Source organism: Zosterops lateralis (assembly GCF_965231275.1).
Source record: "Zosterops lateralis genome assembly, chromosome: 12".
Taxonomy (NCBI): domain Eukaryota; kingdom Metazoa; phylum Chordata; class Aves; order Passeriformes; family Zosteropidae; genus Zosterops; species Zosterops lateralis.
Window position 1 is genome coordinate 16386700 of NC_139772.1, and position 21191 is coordinate 16407890.

Genomic DNA, 21191 nt, shown 5'->3' on the forward strand with positions numbered 1-21191 from the left:
ATATCTTCCCATAAATATGATCAGCCTGGTGCCTTTCATAGTATTTTGGCAGATACCATACAGACTTGACTCAGGAAAATACAAGATTACCTTTTTACTTCCTGAACATAGTCTGCATTCCTGTCAAACAGGTGAGTTACCGAGTTTTTGATTGCCTCATGTTTGAAAGATGAAGCTGTTCCAAAAACAGTAACATTGGGAATGGTTGAACAGAGCTGAGCAACAGCTTGACCCTGCAAACACATTATTATGTTAGTTCACTGACATGGAAATCAGTTGACAGAGTTTGCAGCTGCCAATTCACTCCTGACACAGCAAAACCCGAGACCAAACACGTGCAAGCACTTCCCAAACTAGTTTATTTCCACTGAAATGCAGTTCAGCCACAGGAAAAAAGACACCTAAATCACAAGGATATTCTGAAGACAAAGCAGTCCTAATACAGTAGGTCTAGTTTGCCATTCCTAAGGGATCATGACTCCTTATGGTTTCAGTGGGAGGCAGCAAGCTGCTATAACAAATGCATTATTATACATAATAAAGAAAATCAGCTTTACGTCTTATTGATAACAGTAGTTATTACTGATTATTCAAAATGCAGGAATTGCCACCAGTCACTATAAGAGAGGTTTGCTCAGGCAGGGCCCCAGGCTCAAAACTTATCAACAGCAAAGGGGATGAAACAGCCTAGAGCACGTCCAGGAAAATCATTCTTCCTCCTGATCTGGGCAGAACACAGTGGGATCCATCAGATGTTATGCCAGCCTTCAGGTAGGACTTGGGGCATTGAAAAATTTGTGCAATCAGATGTTTGTACTTCAAGTTTCCAGTTTTGGGCCCCAGAAGGCCTTAATTGAATTTTAATCTCTAATTTCATGAGGCTGAGAGGTCATCCTTCTGATCCCAACAAGTTATCTTTCTACCACCCCAGTTTTGTTTTTTTTATTTTTTTTTACTCTTAACACACCAACAAAAGGAAAAGTGACTTTTGGTATCCACGCCATACCTCCTCTTGCAACCACATTATTCCACTGGAGCCAGCACAGTTACATGGATACACCCAGAAGTTTAAAAAAATGGCACTGTCATTCTAAAAACCTGTCAGATGGAATTCAGCAAACTCTTACATCTACAGCCTAAAGATTGTCATTTGTAAACTGTATGCATGAGTAGTAAAAGCACCCAGGGATAAACACATTTCTGTTCACTCCAACCAGAAGCCCTGATTATTAGTTGTACATCCCAGTAATTAGCACTTGGGTTTTATTTAGAGCATGATAATTAGCTAACCCTGCATACCCTGGAGGTCTTGGCATCCTCATGTGCTCTGATGAATGTAACTCCAAGCTGAACATCACCAGAGAGGGCAAGATTATTATTTACATATGGTGGCACCCAGGAATTTCAGACTGGTTTCCTACTGGATTAATCAGTAAACGCCTGCACAGCAAGGCACAGCTTAGGAGATCCTTTAGACGGGCAGACAGACACAGAAAAAAGAGCAAGAGAAGGGATCATCCTCATTCCTACTTTGCAGATGAGTGATGGAACACCACAGCAAATTGAAGCTTGTCCAGCAGCTCAGAGAAGCTCACAGATACTAATGCTTACTCCTGACATGGTAAATCCAACTCCAAATTAAAAATTATCCATCATTTTCCTGGGTTGGAATCCCCAATCTCTCAAAAATCATAGGAAAATCCATTCCCGAGGGGCCTCATCTTACAAGATGTAAATGTTCTCAGGGAGCAAAAAATGTTTCACTATTCTCATATTTCATTTCTCTATTACTGACCATCTCATTCTAAACCCTTCCCAGATTTTAGCCTCCACAAATAATGCAATATAAAATTAAAAGAAAAAAGATTGGGGAGTTTGTATCTGTTCTTTTCTTAGTAATTTTCACAAGCAATCCTCTTTTCTCACTTTCTGTGTCACACAGAAACCCAACACCCACAGTGATTTAGATAAATCAGTATTTTATAATGCATGGTAGTTGAATGAAATTCTGACATTATTGATCTATTCTCTAATTAGTTTTCTGCATTTTCAATCTAACTTGGGAAGATGAGGGCTAATGAATACATCCTGAATCAAAACCACTGAATGTTTAAAAGGTCAAATATTCAAGAAGAAAGCATGTTGATTTTTATCCTGCAGAAGTCGATTAACATTTAACAAACTGACAGTCAGATGAATAGGAGAAATGCACAAAAACATCAGGATGTGAACAACCTATTTTCCTCCTGACTCAAACTCGTTAGTACACATCTCCCTCCCCCCAGAGATAAGCTTATCTGAAATCCCAGATCAGCTGGGAATACTTCCCAGCTTTCTGTAGATAATTGAAGCCTCAGACTGACTCATGTGACCAGTACTTTTATAACTGGATGAAGAATTTTGAAGCAATTCCACAAAACACTCTTCTACAGTTTTCTGAAATCTTAATTTGAAGTTGACTCTTATTTCTCTGCAAAGTATTTTTAGTAGCTCTATCAGAAATCTAGGAATAAAGGCTGATACTGGGTTTTCCACACTTTCCCCATCAAAACAGGAGAACTGAACTCAACCTATGAACTCAACCAGTTCCCTAATTTCTGTGGAATTCAGCTAAACTCCAAAACAGCACCATGGCTATGCAAGTCACTCCTAAATCTCCTTTCTAATCCCTCAAATCATGTAGCTGCCTCTGGATTAGCTGCCACTGGTTAGCAGGTGACACATTTTAATTGCAAATCCTGAGACCAGTGTTCAGAATATCCATGGTTCACAAAGGAAACATCCACAAAGGGTTTTGCTGTTGAAGGAGGAGCATCCTCTTCCCAGGGCAGCCGAGGTGTCTGTGCTGGCTCCTGTGCCCCTGAATGTTCACACCATGGGCACATCAGCCCTGTTCTGTCACTTGCATCCTGAAAACTCTCTGTGCTGAACAGAGACAGAAGGGTTTTCTGTCTCCTCCGCACCCAGGCAAAACCACATTACCTCTGCCACCAGCCTCACTGGCTTTGGAAGCAAGAACTGTGTTAGCAGAAATAGTGTATGAACTCCAAAACCTTCCAAGAGGGTGCTAAATTACACAAGCATGGGTTGAAAAATATTCTTCACAGATCTATTTTTTTCATATACAATGCCTATTTCTACATATAAGTACTGACCAGATTCTTGCTTTCTGAACCTAGGAAAATTAGTAAGTTTTAATGGCAAAAAAAATAATTATCACTTGGACAATTAATGTTACTTTTAACAGAATTTAGCAGTCTTTGGGAACAGAAAATAAATCAGGCAATTCACTGAAGGGATAGACATGGTTACAAAATATTCTCTTAAAGTGAAATTAAACTCCTTTAATACATTCATACATCTTATATACTACTTAAAACTCCTTTAATATATTAATACATTTTATATACTACTTATTGCAGAATCATAGAGTCATTCTGGATGGAAAAGACCTCTGAGATCATCAAGTCCAGCCACCAACTCAGCATCATCACCATGTTTTATCACTAAGTTGTCCTCAAGTGCCACATCCAGACATTTTTTTAACATTTCCAGTGAGGCAGAACATCCATGTGGTGAAACCTTAGAGAAATTAATAGCTTGGATTGAATAGATTAGATTAAAGAAATTAATAGCTTGTGGAAAGAAGGGTGTCTGCTAATGCTGGATGTGTCTCTCCAGCTTCACAGTCTGCTTCATGGATTCCTTTTCAAGGTATTCAGTCAATTCATAAAACCAGTATGTTGAACCTAATCTACATTTATGATTATTACATAAATTAATATAAATTTATATTGCTACAGTAGTTTTAGATCCAGAAAAAAAAGAGAGAGAGATTTCTTCACATTCCATTGCTTTAAAATCCAAGTCTAAGCCTGCAGGATTGGAAACTTCTCATACAGAGATAATCACCTAAAAGAATGGAAAAGTAGTTTTCTAGGAAGTAACAATGAAATAGACTGTTTAGTGCATTTCAACAATTTCAAAGAAAAAAAAAAGTCATTGACATTTAAAAGTCAATATAGAAAGCATGAGTAGAATGAAATTTACTAATCTAATTAGCTTGTTAACACAAACTTAATGCTGGATGAAATGTAAATAAGGTGCACTAGTGAGTGGCTTTCCAAAAGGGTCTGACCTAATGCCACCAGCCTGACGTGCCAGCTGCACACTGAATTACAGCAGGCATGGAGCACAATCCTTTCAGAAAAGCATCTTTTTTGCTGTTATGTAAACTGAGGACAGCCTGAGAGCAGGAGAGAATAAACTGTGTAAAAGATACCACCCTGCAAAACTGCATCAATAAAGTAAGACGTCACTGAGTAAGACAGAGGAAGAATTACCATTTCTATGATATATTTCTGCAGCCCAAAGGTGCTACAGTGTTTTTAAAAATAGCATTCAGACTTAATCTTGCACAAGAAACTTGTCTGGAACCAAACGTGAGAAGAATCCAAATTCCAAAATGCTTTGACTTCACATAACCATACCTGAAGGTGCTGTGAAGTACTCAAACACAGTAAGAAAACTGCAAGGGGCATCATCTACTGATCTCATGGCGCCAGGAAAACTCTTCTCTGGTGTTAGGTGAAGCCTGATACACAACAGTTTATCTCCTGAAGGTGTCATTTTCCCAATTACAGCAAAGGAAATTGGAAACCAAACACTGGGTGAACATTGCAGAGTGGACAAACTAAAATGTGATTATTGGACAAGCATTAGGCAGCATCTGCTACACTCAGTGCACCACAAATGAGTTTTGGAGCAGAGGGAAAGGGAAAGTGACCCTGAGATAATGATCTCTCTCACCCTCAAAACATTTTCTTCAAAAATTAGCAGGGTGTGTTTTTCTTACCCCTTTGCAAAATTGTGCAGCTGAGCTGCATCAAAAACTCAGGGCTGAATCTCCACCTGGCACAAATCTCTGCAGCTCAGTGTAGCTACCTGAGCAAAACTCATCCAGGGGAAACAAACTCCACCTGGAAAGGCAGAACAGCCAGGAGAGAGTGGAGCACTACCTGTGACCTGGCTCTGCAGGTGACCTGGAGACAGGACACGTCCTCTGGGGAGTGCAGGGCTGTGAGAAAAGCCTTCAAAGGCTGCAGCTTGCTTTGGTCAGGGAAACTGCTTTCTGTGCATGGCTCACTGGGCTTTTGTGTTTGATGAACAGATTATGCTCTGAGGCAGTGTCTGGGAATGGGCTCAGCCGTGGCACCAGGACTCTGGTGCTGCTGAGGGAGCACATCCATTGCTTCAGAAGCATTGATCAGCCTCCACTGCCCTGCTTGGCTTCCACAGCTGGGTACTTAGAGCAGCCCAGACTTGGTTACACAGTGTGTGAGCTGATTTATCCCCTTCCTTGGCTGCTGGAGATGAAACAAGAGGAAAGCACTTCATCAAATACAGAACAGCTATGAACTGCTAATATGAAAATAGCAAGTGCAGCTCTGGTACCAAGTGAAGGTGTCAGCAAAGTGGGCTGGATTAATGCCCTGGCACAGTGTGCTGGCCAGGACCAGCCAAGAGAAGAGTCAATTCCAATTACTCACATTCAAGGAGTTCTGACTCAAAAGCAGGAGTGCTATTTAATGTGCTCCTCCCTGCTAAGTGCAGACAGAGCAGCCTACCCATGCAATATTTAAAAGGATCAGGAATGCTGTGAGACTTATTTTAACAGGATCTGGCTTTCCTACCATCTTACTGCTGCTGTGCTCCCAACCACAGCAGCTCAAAGCCCAGGAAACATCCACATCTGCCTGGAGCAGAACCTGCCTGGAGGATGACCCAGACGTCTAACCTCACAAAATCGGGGTATGAGCAAACAAGCCCGCCTTCAGCCTGAAAACTACAGGCCAAGGAGAGATTTCATGCTGAGCTTCCTGCAGCTGTAAACATATATATCCTACCAAAAAAAGATGTAAAGAAGTTCCCCAAGAAGAAAGAGGAGCTAATTTTAATCAATGGATAGCACCATTAAATAAAAGATACATTAACTGCAGAAGAACAAAGATACATTTACTGGCCATGAATAAAGTCTGGAAAGTTTTCTCACTGAATAAGACAGAGTGGAGAGAATCTGAAGGGGTAAACACTTGGGTATTTTTTTCAGGAAGAAATAAGATCATTCTCTTGAAAGGGTTCCTATAGGCTGTCTGTGATGGCAGGTGACTAGATTCACTAAGAAATGCCAGTTCTTTGTCAGATAAAATATCACCACTTCAGTGGTTCAGCAGGGAACATATCCTCAAATATTTGCAATGTATGCAGGGGAGACACAATAAAAAAGAGGGTTCCTGCCAAGCAGTAACAAATCCTGCCAGGATGGCCTAAATCTGTTGCCAAGTCAGATTTACCCTTCAAATTCAAACATGAGAACTGCATCTGTAACTTACTCTGCTTGCACCTCCTTTGCTGCTGAGCCTGAAAGGGAAGGTCAGACGACAGCCTCAGGAGAAGCAATCAATGCTCCTGCATAGAATGTGGCTTATTTTTAGCATCTGCAAGATCAAAATGCTAAAGAATTGGCTTGTAATTCTGCTTTGAGTCTGAGGAGTTAAGGGATGAGACTGGTGTTTACAAAATCTTGGTAAATAACCAAAGCTTTGTGCTCTGAATATTCAGAATAGGAAGTACATAAAGAACAAACAAATAAGCAAATGGGCATAATGGATCTCTCTCACAAATACAGAACCCTGGAGGAATTAATTTTCCAGGTAGATATCACAGAAATAGGGAGGGGATTTATTGAAGCTCAAGAAGAAAAGCATAATGTTTTTTTCTTTTTTTTTCCTTACTGCAAGAGTCCTATATTTATACTAATTCAACAGTTTACATGAATAATTTTAAGGAAAACTTTATAATAATCTCATACAAGCCTGTGCTGTGACTTGCACTGAATGCACTGACTTAGAGAGTCTTTGTTTTAAAGAACTAATTGCCTCTTAGAGCAGAACAGTCCCAGCAGGGTGCACACTCCTGCTCAGTTCTCTCAGAGTTATTTTATTCAGTCGTCACTTTGCTTCACTTTAAAGAGATGTGGGAGTGTATTTGTGAAGGGAGCTACTCTTCCATTGTCTTACAGTCACCTCAAACATTAATTACAGTGCTTTACAGTTAAGATGGACCAATACATGTCCTACAGTAAGTCATATGTTCTTGCGAAGTTATTATTTTGAGCATTAATGTCTATTTATGATGATTAGTGTTAGCTGGCTTTCTCCCTGATTTAGAAATCAGTTCAGAAGGACACTTGAACACTTCTGTAGCTTTAAGCATTTAAACTCTATTTGTATTAGACAATTCTATTTTTTGTTAATTATTGAACTGCCCTGCTACTCAATTTAACAGTTTAATCAGAAGTTCTAAGCATTCTGCCAAGCAGAAAAGGGAGCAAATGGCAACTTTGTTAGATCTTAGTCAGCAGCAGGATTTGAAAAGTATTCATCTTTTTTAAAAGCCTGAGGGAATCAGGGAATGCAACTGTGAGCCTGCTTCTGTGCTGAGAAGGCTCCTGAAATATCTTCAGCCTCCTTCCCTGCCCAGAGTCGCTCTCTGTTAACTGCCCCTGTCCTAAGGAGCTAAAAAGAGACAGGAAAGCCAAAGCAGCCTCCTTTCCAAGCAACCAAAATCAACACACTGGCCCTATAAAAACCAAATGTCATCTCTCCTTTCAATCCCTTTTGTAAGCTCTGCAGCAGCTCCTCCTCCTCCTCTGAGGGAAGGGTACAATATGCCAAGGGTCAGAAGCAGAGTTTGTGGGTGTCCTCTTGTCCCCCGGCTCAGGGACACCAGGTGCTTCCCTGCGAGTGGCCACATCTCCTTCCATTCCCAGGGAAGATGGCACGATGCCCCAAGCTCTGCAGCGAGTGGGTGGCAGGGAAGGCACTCATTTGACACATGGAGATGATTCCAGTCTGTAACACAGAGACAGGTATGTGAGACCTTTTCCAAGACAAGTTATCTTGGTATGTTTCCTTTTTCTCTCCCTAGTGTTCAGATGTCCCCTGGAACTTCTGAAATAAATAAACTGACTTATCTAAAGCATCCTGTCAGACACTAAAGGTTTCTGTTCCCTACTAATCACACTCCAGACACAGATGGGAAGACAATTGCTATAGTTACCTCACTACCAAAAATATCTATCAACAAAAGCAGGCCACATAAATAAACTGAGATAATACACAAGAGTAAAGGTCCTAGAGAATTTTCCCTGACTCTATTTATTGAAAAAGCTGCAGGATCTTCCTAAAGAGGACTGAGTGGCCAGAACAAAGAACCTCACAAACATTTTGAAGCAACAAGTTCTTTTTCATAAACTGCTTGAAGCAGCTAAAATAATGATCTTGCATAATGAGAAATGAACAATTAGAAACTTCTAGTCCCACAGGGAGCCTATTGTCTCATTAAAGTGTTCTGGAATTTCTCTGACATTTAGAAACAAACTGGACAGATTTCCCACTTGCTGAAAGTGGGGAAGGGCATTCTATCTATTAAAGCAACAGCACAAAAATAACTTTTTCTATAGCAGCTTCAGTGCCAGTTTTCTGTTCATTAACAAAGACTTTTGTAAGAATGATGTGTTCGATTGAAACTGTCGGATTTTTTGGAGGATTAACAGACAGATTATCAGAGTAACACAGACTCCTTGGAAATCTTTATGTCTGCTTAGCAGAAAGAAAAAAAAAAATCCACACATCTTCAGAGTGATATTTTACCTGGAAAACCTATCAAGCAATGGGAAAATTTCCAATTCTTGCTCTCCGTGCTCTTCCCTTACAAGAATCAAGGGGCTGTGTGAAGCCCTCTCCCTGTGACAATGATCAGCATCCTGGCTTGCAAGCTGGCCAGCCCTGTCCCCCCTCTTACTTACAGTCCCCCAAGATCCTACACAGCCCTCCATCCCTTACTGGCCAGCCTGGCTGCTTTTCCTGCACGTCTGGTCTTTCCCTTGGAAACTCTGGTTTGTTTAACTACTTAGCAAGTGATTGATCTGATTTCTCCTTGTTCTCCTGGCAGCCAAGCAGGATCCATCCTTCCTTCAGCTTCTCTCAGAGGAGGTTTTGAGCAGCCACAGCAGAGGACCAGCCAAAAGCTGCCCATTGAACAGCTGTGATGAGAGGGGAAGCCAGCACTAGAGCAGTAGATCTGTGAGAACTGACATTAACAGAGCATTACCAGTCCCTCAGGAAAAGAAGGAGGAAATAACAGAGACAAGTGAGGTCAGGAAGAGAAAGAAACACAGAAATCTGAAAAAGGAGGAGGAGTTCAACTTCTCTAGATACACAGGTAGTTGCAGGGATTGCTTTGGGGTTAATTTTGTATGCTCAGCCTACACAGGGTCTGTACAGTGCCAGGTGGGCAAACAGCCTTAGAGCTACAGCTGAGACTTTGATTCCTGTAGAATATTCCCCTGAATATTTGATTCCTGTAGAATATTCCCCTGAATATGTGTGGCCTCATGTTGCTTTAGCAGCCCTGAATTCCACATGAAGAGATTTAACCCTACAGAACAATAGTCAGCCATAACCCTCTGGGCCGTACTGTGCCAGAGCATAATACGATTATAAATTCCATTCATTTACACCAGTATTCCAACAGGACCGACCCTTCCCTGCCAGTGGGATTATGGCTAGCTAAAAATACCTTGTACAGGGAACTCATGAATTTATTCCTTTGATTACAGCCTTCATTTATATGAGAACCTGAAAGAAGGGCTAAGGGCACAGAATTAAGGGTGGCATGTTTGGGGCTGCCCATCAGACCTCAGTAGAAAACAGAACATTAATTTAGCATAAATAAGGCATAACAAGAACACAGAAAAGTACTCCAAATTCAAAGGCTGCTATCTGCTAATGGTCCCAGCTCATAAAACCTGTCTTATGAAAAAGGACTGCATAATTTCAAATGTAAACAAACTCCCCAGTCAATACTGTAATATTTTGCACAAAACTTTAATACTTTCCAAAGAATAGAGATTTTCCTAACAGATACTTCAAGGAACTGGTAACACAAAATGCCAACTCTTTATTTCACTGTGTGGCTTGGTATTCCCACAAATTCATCCTTCGCCTCTGCCATACAATGCCCCCTCAGGAATGATCCAAACTACAAAACGCAGCAGCTCCCACTGGCTATTTCCAATTTGTATCTTTTCCTCAGGGTTCACATGGAAACTTTTCACTGTCTTCAATCCCTCTACAACAAAGGGGAAAAGAAAATCTTTCACAGTGGAAGCATCACACACACACTCACATGTTATATATGCAGGAGTATTCCAAGAGGGACATTGACTATAAAGAGGATTATGGTTACCTACAAATACCTTTTGCAGGGAGCTTATTTATTCCTTTCATTATACCCTTCTTTAATATAGAAGTACAACATGTGTAAGTTCAGGAATGCAGTATTTGGGACAACACTTGATCCTTGATCTGCTGACAATCAATTAAGTTTTTTTTCATAGAGTTTAGGGCCATAACAATTTTATTTCACCAACAGCTCCTGCCAACTATTCACATCAGCATTTTGAAGGGAAAACAGTGCAATCCCTCACACACAAGAATATCACATCAAACTGCAGGTTCGGGCTCCTTCCAAGGATCAAAATGCATCAGACTTTCAGTTACTCAATGGCAGGAAAGGAAGAAAAGTTCCAACTTACCACCCCACCTCCTGCTGAGTGAACTAGCACAGACATGCCTTCTCTCAGGTTAGCAACCTCAAAGAGCATCATGTAGGCAGTTACAAAGTTCATGGGAAAGGCAGCAGCTTCAGAAAAAGTCATGTCATCTGGGATCTTGTAGACAAATTCTACTGGGGTACACACTACTTCAGCCCAGGCATTGTAGTTTACAAAAGCCATGACTCTGTCTCCAATCTATGAACAAGGAAGAAAGCAACATTGAAGATCTGACTGCAATTGAGGCTGTAGAGAGCAACCTGTGAGATCTGCAAGTCTCCTGTTCAAGGTGTGGGTCACTGACTGACTGTGAGGAAAATGGGGCTCCACATCTTTGGCAAAATAGCAATTAAGCTGCTCAGCTTTGGGCTTTTACTATTTTTAATGTTAACAAAAGTAACCAAAAGAAGTTAAAGCCACTTCTTCCCTTTTTTTTTCCTCCACTCTTCTCTGATAGAGTAGTCTTCTATCGCCACTAATACAGACCTTTTCTTGCTAGCAGAGCTCCCAAATAACAAACACAAACAATGAGAACAGCTATTTTTACTAATAACCAGGAATTTTGCTAAAGAGCAAGAAATGAGGGGAAAAAGGTTACAATTATATTACAATTATATTGATGAGAAACATGAAATAAACAAAATTATACCTGGGGGAATTTTCACTTTGTTTTCTCAGTCCTCACACTGATTTAGAGCTACTTTTCCTGTCTGTGGACTGAGAAGGAAAGAAGCCTTGGGCTCTGGTAGATGGAGCACATGAAAGGGTTGCAAATGCTCTCATTCAGAAGATAATACCATCTGTACCCACTCTCTATTTTTATCATCTTATTAACTGATTCTACCAAGATATATCTGTGATTGTAATCTCCACAGCCATGTGTCAGAGCAGAATTTGATTCTACAACTTCAAATAAGCCACCTTAAACATCAAAAATATACCTTTGGATTTTAAGGCACTGTTAAATCTACAAAGTGAATTCGACAGGATTTAAAGGAGCAATGAAATATTATCTTTCAATGCAACATTTCTTTGCTCAGTTTCTTCTGAAAATATGTGGTAGTGAAAGAGTAATTCACTATGGAGAAAAAATGCTTTCTGAAAATATTAGATACAGTTGGCTGCTCCTAGGAACCTTCCAGAGGTCCAGGCACATCAACCTCATATGTTTGTGCATGGTCTTCATTGCAGTTTCAGGTTTTTAAATGAGAGATACTGACTCTTCTCAGATGGACAAGAATAACAACGAGGCACAACAAACTTGGAAAGCAACTCACCTTGAAGCTGAAATTGGGCTGCTGGGTCTACAAGGGACAGCCACACTGAGCAAAGGTGTATTCTAGAATACACCAACCAAAGCAACAACCTGGAGCTTTGCAATGGAGCCACAGGATAAGACAGGAACAGCACCAAACTCCAGGCCTTCGTGTTTTAACTAAAACTAACAGCAGCTGTCCCTCTAAAATAACTTTGCTTATCTGCCTGATACTCTTAAATTCTACCAATGCCTTCTAATGCTTTAGAAACTACAGGTATGGAGTAAAACACAACACTTTTGCCTTCAGGCAAACATTTACAGCACAAGCACATTTTGGTCTCCTGAGTGATCACTTTTGCTTTGGGATATTGAAGGTTTGCTCAAAGCCAAGGTGCTGCCAACAGTTCTGAAGGGTCTGTCTCTTTTAGAATGAGAATGCTGAAACAGAGCTGTCATTCCAATTTCACTGAAATGCCTCCTCCTTTTGAACAACATTCAAATTAACAATGCCTCACTGATAATCACTGTGTGGTTCCCTTTTGCTCTTAGAGAAGCATCTAAAACAGAAAGTCTGCTAGGATTAATTTGTGTGGATGTTAATATGCCCTATATCTTTGCCAGAATTCATAAATGATTACCAGAAAGAATGCAGAGAAGTCCCCCTTGGTGATTCCCAAGGGATTTCTTGGTAATACCACATTTTACCACAGATACTATTCAGAGCCTAGTCAGATTAGATCTCACTTCCTGAGAATCATCCCCAAAACTGGGGAGAGATCAGGCCTGATACAGCTATCACCATCAGAAAGCAGCTTTTTCTTTTAATGGGAGAAGGAACAGGTATTACACCTATTTTAGGAGGGCTTGAACTGGAAGAGAGACCTACCCAGGGAAAGGAGGTCAGAAGATATAGGGTGCAATCTTTGCTGTTCCTGTGGACAGAGGTAACAACATATGTCAAGGAGACACCAAGCATCTGGTGTGCCCCTACTCTGTGTAAGAATTCCATAAAGAAACCAACAGACTGTTCTTCCATCATCCTCAAGGCATGTTCTCCTGCTGATGGATTCATACTCATGCACAGCTGTCTCTCTGTGTGGATCCTTTTCTAGATCACTCAAACACCACTATGGCTATGAAGGTTATATGCAAAACTATAAAATACTACAGCATGTTTTAATTACAGGGACTATATTAGTGCACAAATGTGCTCCACAATCAGAACAAAGGTGTCACTTTAAAAAGAGACACAGTATATTCAGTCAGGTGCAGTGTTATTTAAACAAGCACCATATGCTGTAGCCTCATGATGCCCTTTAAAAAAAGCAAGAAGTTTGAAAATGAGAGTGCTGATCTGGAGCAGAGGCTTTCCGGACTCCTTTCAGAGAATATTCTTCGATATGGAGCACAGCTATGAAGTACAGAAGCTAGAGCAGAACTACTGAAGTAGCAAAGATTTTCAAACAGCAACATTATCATTCAGTTGTTGTCTGTAACAAAATACATTGAAAGATTTCAACTTGTTTCAAGGCAGGGATGGGGCAGGAAGGGAACTGAGACAAATCCCCTCAGAAGATCTTATCACCAAAAATATAGTTAAAACTAAACTGGGCACTACCTTCATTCAACTGACAAATTTAAGCTGTTTGAGAAAAAATTGTATTTAGATAAAAATATTTATATCTTCTTAAGATCCAGGTATAGTAAGAATTCAGAAGATTTGATTACCTTTTGACAATGACTGACTCTGCAAGATAGGATTGATATGTATTAACTCAGGATTTGTTTCCAAAATTTTCAACCTACTTAGGCAATATAAAGCAAGTTTGCAGCGAATATAGATGTTTAATAACAATAATGGAATAGGAGGCAGGACAAAATGGTACTTATATGCAATAAGAGATACCAACACTTATGAAAGCTTTATTATATATATCAACTATTTGTCATTTATCACAACCTGTCAGGTGAAACAGATGCTTTTCCTAAGCAATCAGACTAAGTCTTATATCTAGAATCAGGATTCTAATTTAATCTGCACCTCATCAATGCCCACAGTTTTAAGAAGCAATGCTTACTGTAAACAGAGCTCCATTAACTCCACATCAAAAGCTGGAACCAGAGTCAGCAGCACCTGGGCTTTGAGGAAAAGAGCAGTGATGGCAGGAAACATGGCCAAGAAAAGAAACTTAACAAGTTAACTTAATTTCTTTCATTTTATTGAAGGACATCAATCATGCTTTCCAGTTCCTATTTAGCCATCAGGATGTGCACATGGCACAAGTGACTTTTCAGGAAGGATTTGAAGGGGATGACAGTGGTGGATTCAGAAGCTAATTCAAGAGATCATTCTCACGCTTGGGAAGCAGCAAGGAAAAATTGACCTTTTCAATCTCAACAGGGTGGTGAAGGCTGCTGTCACTGGCAGACCAAAATGGATTAGGAACTGGTGATTATTTATATGAGACTTATAACTCTCACTTTGAAAATAAAAAAAAAAAATTACCTCAAATCCTTTCACGCTGTCTCCAAGAGCTTCTACAATTCCAGAACATTCAAACCCAGGAACAAGCGGCGTCTTAGGAGGGTTGTCGATATTCCCCTGTCGCACCATCAAATCAATAAAGTTCAAACCACTGTAAAACACAGGGAAAAATAAAATCAAGACTATTACCACAGATCAAAGTAGAGGAGGAAAACTTGACCCCAGTGATGGGACAGCCAGCTCCAGGACAGCATCAAAAAGCTGGGCTCTGCAGGGTATGAGGAACCCAGCAGACATTCCCACTGCTGGGATGCTGAGCCTTGGGCAGAAGGTGCACGTGCCAGGACACCAGAGCTGCCAGCAGCCCTGAGCTACCAGACTGCTCAGCAGTCACACAGGGCATCTCAGAATTCAGGACACTGAAACACTGTAATTTCAAGGAATGCATTACTAGGTGGCAAGTAAAGCCAGGCCATTTTAAGAAGAAAACCCCAAGCCTCACACAATTATTTTTGGCTAGGAGCTACATGATCTAACTGTCCTAACCTTTGATGTGACCCCAGGAATGCATCTTGTTTTTCTCAGACAGGAGTCCAAACTCTGGCATGAACTTACTAAGTATCAGATAGGCTTTTGTTTTAAAACAGTTCCTTCCTGGATCATGTCTGTACATTTTTTCAAAAGTTATTAGGTCTTTGAAGTCCTCAGCTTTGCTGCTCAGAAAAAAATACATGTCTTTCCCCACAGTCTCAGCTTTGCAAAAATCCTAAAGCACTTTTGCATTATCTTTTGTATGCTATCCAATTTTATTATGGAAAATTTTGTGGTTCTCTAGGCAGCCACCAAAAAAAAAAAAAAAAAAAAAAAAAGGCACCACTTATCTACTATGTGCATATATTGATTAATGCCATAGTTAAAACTTTAAAACTCCTAACTAGCTGAAATACACTTCAGCATTAATCTATTCTCCAAAACAAAGCCCTGTTTTTACGCTTAGCCAAGCACACAGCCAGTCCTACTCACACATGTGATACCAGCAACTGCCTGGATACATCACACTACTGATGGGCACAAGGATTTATCGGATGCAGCCTTAGTCACATACTAATCAAGACAAGAGTCAGACTGAACAGACCCAACAAATTAACAGACAGAGTAGACACACAGCCCTAGCACAATGACAGCATGGCATTCATGGGATGTAGGTCACTGGGGAGGGGGAAGGCAGTCCCACCAAATGTAAGCACTCATAATTGTGGTGGAGGCTTTAAGAGCAACCTGAACCCACAACTTTCACCATGTTCACACACAAAGCTTATAGTATCAATCCTATGGAAAGTTAGGAGGGGTTTTCTCACAGTTAAGTTGGAAAATTTCTAATTATTTTGGAAAGTTCACTTCTTATCCAGTGGGTAAGACCACCTCCTACATCGCCACTGTGATGTTGATAATGAAAGAAAAATTCCAAACAGCAAAATGCCTGCAAGGCAGCCATTGTCTGGAGAAAAGGAACAAGCAGACAAAAACTCCAAAACAAACCACAAAGCCAGAAATCCCACAGCACTGATGGTGGCAACCACTGTCTGTGTACATTAACTTCAGCAACGATCTTTCAAATGCATCTTTCCACACTGCAAGTATTTTACAAAAAGTTGACTTTTCCCCACATTCCTGCAAGGAAAGGGAGCTGGAGGCAGCACTGTGATGTGGGAACCTGGGCAGGAACACACCCCTGGTGTCATAACAAGCAGGCAGGAAGGGGACAGGTGGATATGCAAAGGCCATTGCTCTTTGCTAATGACAATGATCACAAACAGATTCCTTCCCAGGAAGTAAATTGCCAGACAGATTTTGAAAAGGCACTGAACATGTTCAGTTCTGCATCTAAGGACATAACACTGGCAGTTCAGTTCTGTCCTAGTTCCATTTCTTTTTCATCTGTTTTTTTCCCCAAAGAGGGATAAAGGGTGGCAAAATTATATTGAGAGATCATCTCTATTACAATGAACTTACAAGACCTCACACTAGGTGTGATAAGGGAAGAAAAAACACTACACAAGGTAAACAATAAGTCATGAGTTCTTATAGTTTTAATTACTAGTTGAAACATGGAGTGTTGACCAGGCTTTCCAATAATTTCTAGTCACTTTATAAAGAGTTTCTTCTTCATTCACTTTCATCTCCTGTATTCTTACAAGTTGTGACATCCCTGCTAGTCTTGTACCGGCATTTATTTCTATTCTTCTCCCTTTCGAGGAAGGACAAAAGTTTTATTTTACCTGAGAAATTTGAAGACCAGTAGATCTGAAAGCATGATTATGGTGTATTGGTCAACTCAGCCTTTTTTTTTTTTTTTTCTTAGAATAACCAGGAGGGCCTAAAGATGAATGGCAAGTTTTGTAACTGCACCCAAAACACCCAGCTCTTTCACGGGGATTCAATCAACAGCAGACTCAGGAAAAGTTTGGCTGCAGAGAACATCACAAGAAAATATGTCTCATGAAGAGTGGTGGGTTTAGAGATTAGGCACCATTTATTTCTTGGACCAGTGCAAACCAGCATAGCCTGTTCTGGTGTACAGCCAGAGAAAGTGACTCGTGAACTTTAAGGAAGGGAATATGCAGAGGGAGAAGTGCAAATGCAAAGCAATCCAGTGACAAACAGTAGACAGCACGTTTTTAATCCTAAATCAAGAGCTGGATGCAAATGAAGATAGGGAAGGAGATGACTTACCAAGATCAATACATTGGCATTTGGGTTCTGCAAGAACCTCCCTGTGACAGAGCAGGGATGTCTCTGCGACCTGCACAGACTGGATTAAATGTGCATTACTGGAGGCAGAGTTTATCAAATATGGAATTATCCTTGAATCTGAATCTGACTTTCTCAGTCTGCAATGCTCTGCCTTAACACTGGTCTTTGAGGGCCTTGAATGTTATTTTTCTATACTTGTGGCTAGTTTTGCTGCATTTTTATTTCCCTCTTTTTAAGTGTGGAAAGCAACAGTCAACTTGTTTCTCCTTGTTCCATCCCACATACTCGAGGATGCCCAATACCTTCCATTGCAAAATCCCAAATCATGCAGACCACTCCATGACACTTTGGTTTGGAGAGGTGCTGCTTTTGATCTCTCTCTTCTTTCACTGTAAAACTTCACTGAAGTTAACTACTGAAAGGAATGAAATGTCACAGAGCAAACAAGAGGACTACTGAGGTTTGCATTCTTAAAATCCTTCCTCTTAACCCCAGCCAGCAAACCACCCAATCTTTAAATTAAAACCCAAAAAACAACAAAACCAACCATATCTATATATAAAGGAAAAGTTAAAATCATCATGTCTCATGCTTTTTATGCAGAAACCAACACCATATGAACAGGACTGCCTTTAGGAGCAACACCAATTCTCTGCCCCCTACTCTATTACCCTTAGGATTTCTTTTATCTGCTCCAGTTTTTTAAAGTGCTGTTATCTCACAGTCACAGAATCAGAGGGGTCACTTCTGCCTCATTCCTCATGATGCACACCTACAGCAGCACAAGGAAGAAATAATTAGAAGAGAAAAAAGAACAGAGGGAGGTAATTATAGGACACCATTGCTTATTCACACAACCTATCTGAAATAGAGCTTCTGTTCATTCCAGCTACTTGTCTCATCTTTTAAACAGTCTGTAGCCCAGCGTTCTGCTGCCTGCAAATTACAATACAAACAAGTACAGGAGTTTCAACTGCTTCATCATTATCAATCAAAAATTATTTCAGGAAATATGCAGAAGCTGTGACTCAGCTTGGACATTGATGGTTGTTCCATTTCTTAGTCACTGAATGAGGCTAACACATGACTCATCTCAGCTGACACATTTTCAATTGGATCACTGATATTCCAGACTTTCAAAAGAATTATTCATCTGGCTTAGTGCTAATAGCAACATATTCTCCATCTCTTCCATTTCTAGTACCATACTATGAAGTGTATATATACAACTTAATGGATCTAGACACACAATTCAATTGGTTTTATCCACAGGGAATTCAAAGACCACACAGAACTTGCTCTTTACTGGTGTATACTATTTACCAAGCATCTGCATATCTTTCTTAAAATAAATCTTATTTTTCTCCATTAATTTGCTGAGTCAAATAATAATAATCATCTTCATCTCTAGTGGTGGTCAACAACAAAACTGATTGAACAGAAAATGTGATTTGTAAGAAGTATTGATGACAAGAGCAACCCATCTTGGGTGCATTCAGCACTGCCTGCATCAACATGTGCACGCTGCCCTGGGCAAAGCCAAGCCCTTTGTCACTCGCTCTCCCAAGCCCATCATCATCCCAATCAATCCTCTGCATTTACAGGCTTGGGTCAAGAGGATCAGCAAATTGCTTTTGCCTTGCCTGGAAGCACACTTTGATGACCTGGTGCATTTCAGCCCTAGGGCCATTTCCAGTCAGGAGGGACAGGCAGATGCTGTCCAGCCTGCAGGCTCCTCCAGCACGAAGGGAAGCTCCCAAAACACATGGGGCATTGTGCAAGCCAGCAGTTACCTGTGGAGCAGCTGAGCAGGTCTGCTGATGTCAAACGGCACGTGTGCAACTCACACAGCTCTACTGACACTGCAGCCCTGCAGAGCAGCTGCAGCTGTGGCTGTGCAATTCTATTTTACAGCCAGGTGTTCTTGTGCAGGTAGCTCGCTATTTGTCATACATACCCAGCTACTGGTTTCATGAAAGTGGAATTCACACAGGTACTGGAAAACGCCCTAAACCCCTGACACAGTCAGAGGAATATATCCATGTGCTAATAACATTTTTAGTTTTGCATGTTAACTTACGTTATTCCAATGGCTGGAAAAAAAACCAAAAACCACTCAGGAAACAAGACAGACTGTTCTCAAATGAAAATACAGCCCTGCTTGATAGCAAAATGAGCTGCCCAACAGCTATGATGTTACCATTACTTCTATTCACTTAGCACAGAATGTGAATGCAAAAAATCCCAGCCCATTATTTATTAGTATTCATGCAGATTGATGGATAGCACTATTTTTCATAGGCAACACCTTGCTAGGGGGAATACTCACATGGGTCACAAACTTCATGAGCCCCTTGGATGGATGGAAAGCACAGCATCCATACAGGTCAAGACACTCAGCTACATTTACCTACCAGGATATTCCAAATCTGAAACAGATCCACTGATACATGACTCAAAACAAGATCACTCCCCCATACCAGTAACATTTTTAACACAAGTTACTTCTAAAGTAAACAACTTGGCCTTCACCTTGGAATTTATCTTCCAGAAGCACCGTGTTTTCACACAGCAGAAAAGGACAACAGAAGATAAACCTTTGCCTGGGCAAAATTAATTCAGTCTTTGGTAAACATCAAGTTGTGTAGCAAGATCCTAATGTGGCTTCTCTCACTCAAAAAAAATGAATCCTATTTTCACGAAGGAACATGTGCACTGAGAACCAGCAATCTAGGAAGAACAGTCTGCTCCGCTTGTCTGGGAATACAGGAAAAAAAAAAAAAAAAAAAAAAAAAAAAAAAAAAAAAGAAGTCATCTAGAAAAGCTCCTTTCAGGATGCTGCCGGACCGTAGCCACTTGTCTCCCAGACACAGGGACTAATACTGGGAAGTTATCCCGAGCTCTGGCCACGCTGCCACAGCAGCTCCGATGGAAAAGGGATGCTGACTTAAGTAAGTGATTGCCAGGAGAAAAACAACAGCCAGTGTCAGAAGGGAAAGAGACGGGTGCTGAGCAACACGCACAATCTGGCAGGCACATTTCTCACAAAAACCCAAACCCTGAACGCACCTGGCCAGGCTTTCCCCCCCTTTTCCCCCAGCTGGTCGCGTCAAACGCCGCGGACAATTTTCCTGCCCTGGAGCGCACACAAACCCCGCCGCCCGCCCCGGAGCGCGGAGCTGAGCCGGGGAAGGGACCGGGCGGCGGCGGCTGCCGGGAGCGGGGCTGCCCCGCGGGGAAGCCACAGGTGAGGGAAGGCGGCGCCAGAGCCGGGGGCTGCGGGGCTGGTCCGGCCCGCTCCGAGCGCCCCGCCCGGCCCGGGGGGTCCCGCACCCGCCCGCGGCCCCGGGAAGGACAGGGCGAGGGGCGATACTGGACCAGGCTTTGACGCGGATCTTCAGCTCGCCCTCCTGCGGCTCCGGCATGGCTTTCTTGGACACGCGGAGCTTGTTGAGTCCCCCGAAGGCGGACAGCACCACGGCTCGCATCTCCTTGGCGTCCCCGGCGCGCAGGCTGCCGCCCGCGCCGCCCTCGGCCGCCTCCCTGCCGCCCTCCTTCTCGATCATCTGCTCCGTCTCCTCGGCTCGCTGCGCTCCCTCCTTGGCCATGGCGGGGCTGCGGCCGCTCCCGCGGTGCCGCCGTGCGAGGCCGGTGCCGCCGTGTGCAATGGCCGCGGAGCCGCCGGGGCCCGCCCGCCGCACTGCACCGGCTGCGCAGCGCCCTCCGCCCCGCGCCGCCCCCGCGCCGCCCGCAGCAGCCCCCGGCGCGGAGTCACCCAGCCGGGCCGCTTCAAAGGACCTCTGAGATCACACACTCCAACCTTGTCACCCATCCCCACCCTGTCAGTCCTTAACCACCTCCAGGGCTGGGGACTCCGCTACCCCCCCGCCCGGTCCATTCCCATGTCTAATCATCTTTCTGGGAAGAAATTCTTCCCAATGAACAACCTCAACTTCCCCTGGTGCAGCTTTAGAAGTCCTGTTGTCATTTGTTACCTGGGAGAAGAGCCCGATCCC

At 42.1% G+C, this 21191-nt stretch overlaps 1 protein-coding gene across 1 annotated transcript in view; it reads right to left on the minus strand.

Moving 5' to 3' along the window:
• VAT1L (vesicle amine transport 1 like) overlaps window positions 1–20876 on the minus strand; it is a 55467-nt gene extending 34591 nt beyond the window's left edge. Inside the window, exons 1-4 of the mRNA XM_083870505.1 lie at window positions 20554–20876; window positions 14443–14572; window positions 10661–10876; window positions 91–233 (exon numbers count right to left, since the gene is read on the minus strand). Of these exons, the coding sequence (XP_083726631.1) occupies window positions 91–233; window positions 10661–10876; window positions 14443–14572; window positions 20554–20783 (719 nt within the window). The 5' untranslated portion in view covers window positions 20784–20876. The remainder of the gene's footprint in view (window positions 1–90; window positions 234–10660; window positions 10877–14442; window positions 14573–20553) is intronic.
• Window positions 20877–21191: the final 315 nt, after the last annotated feature.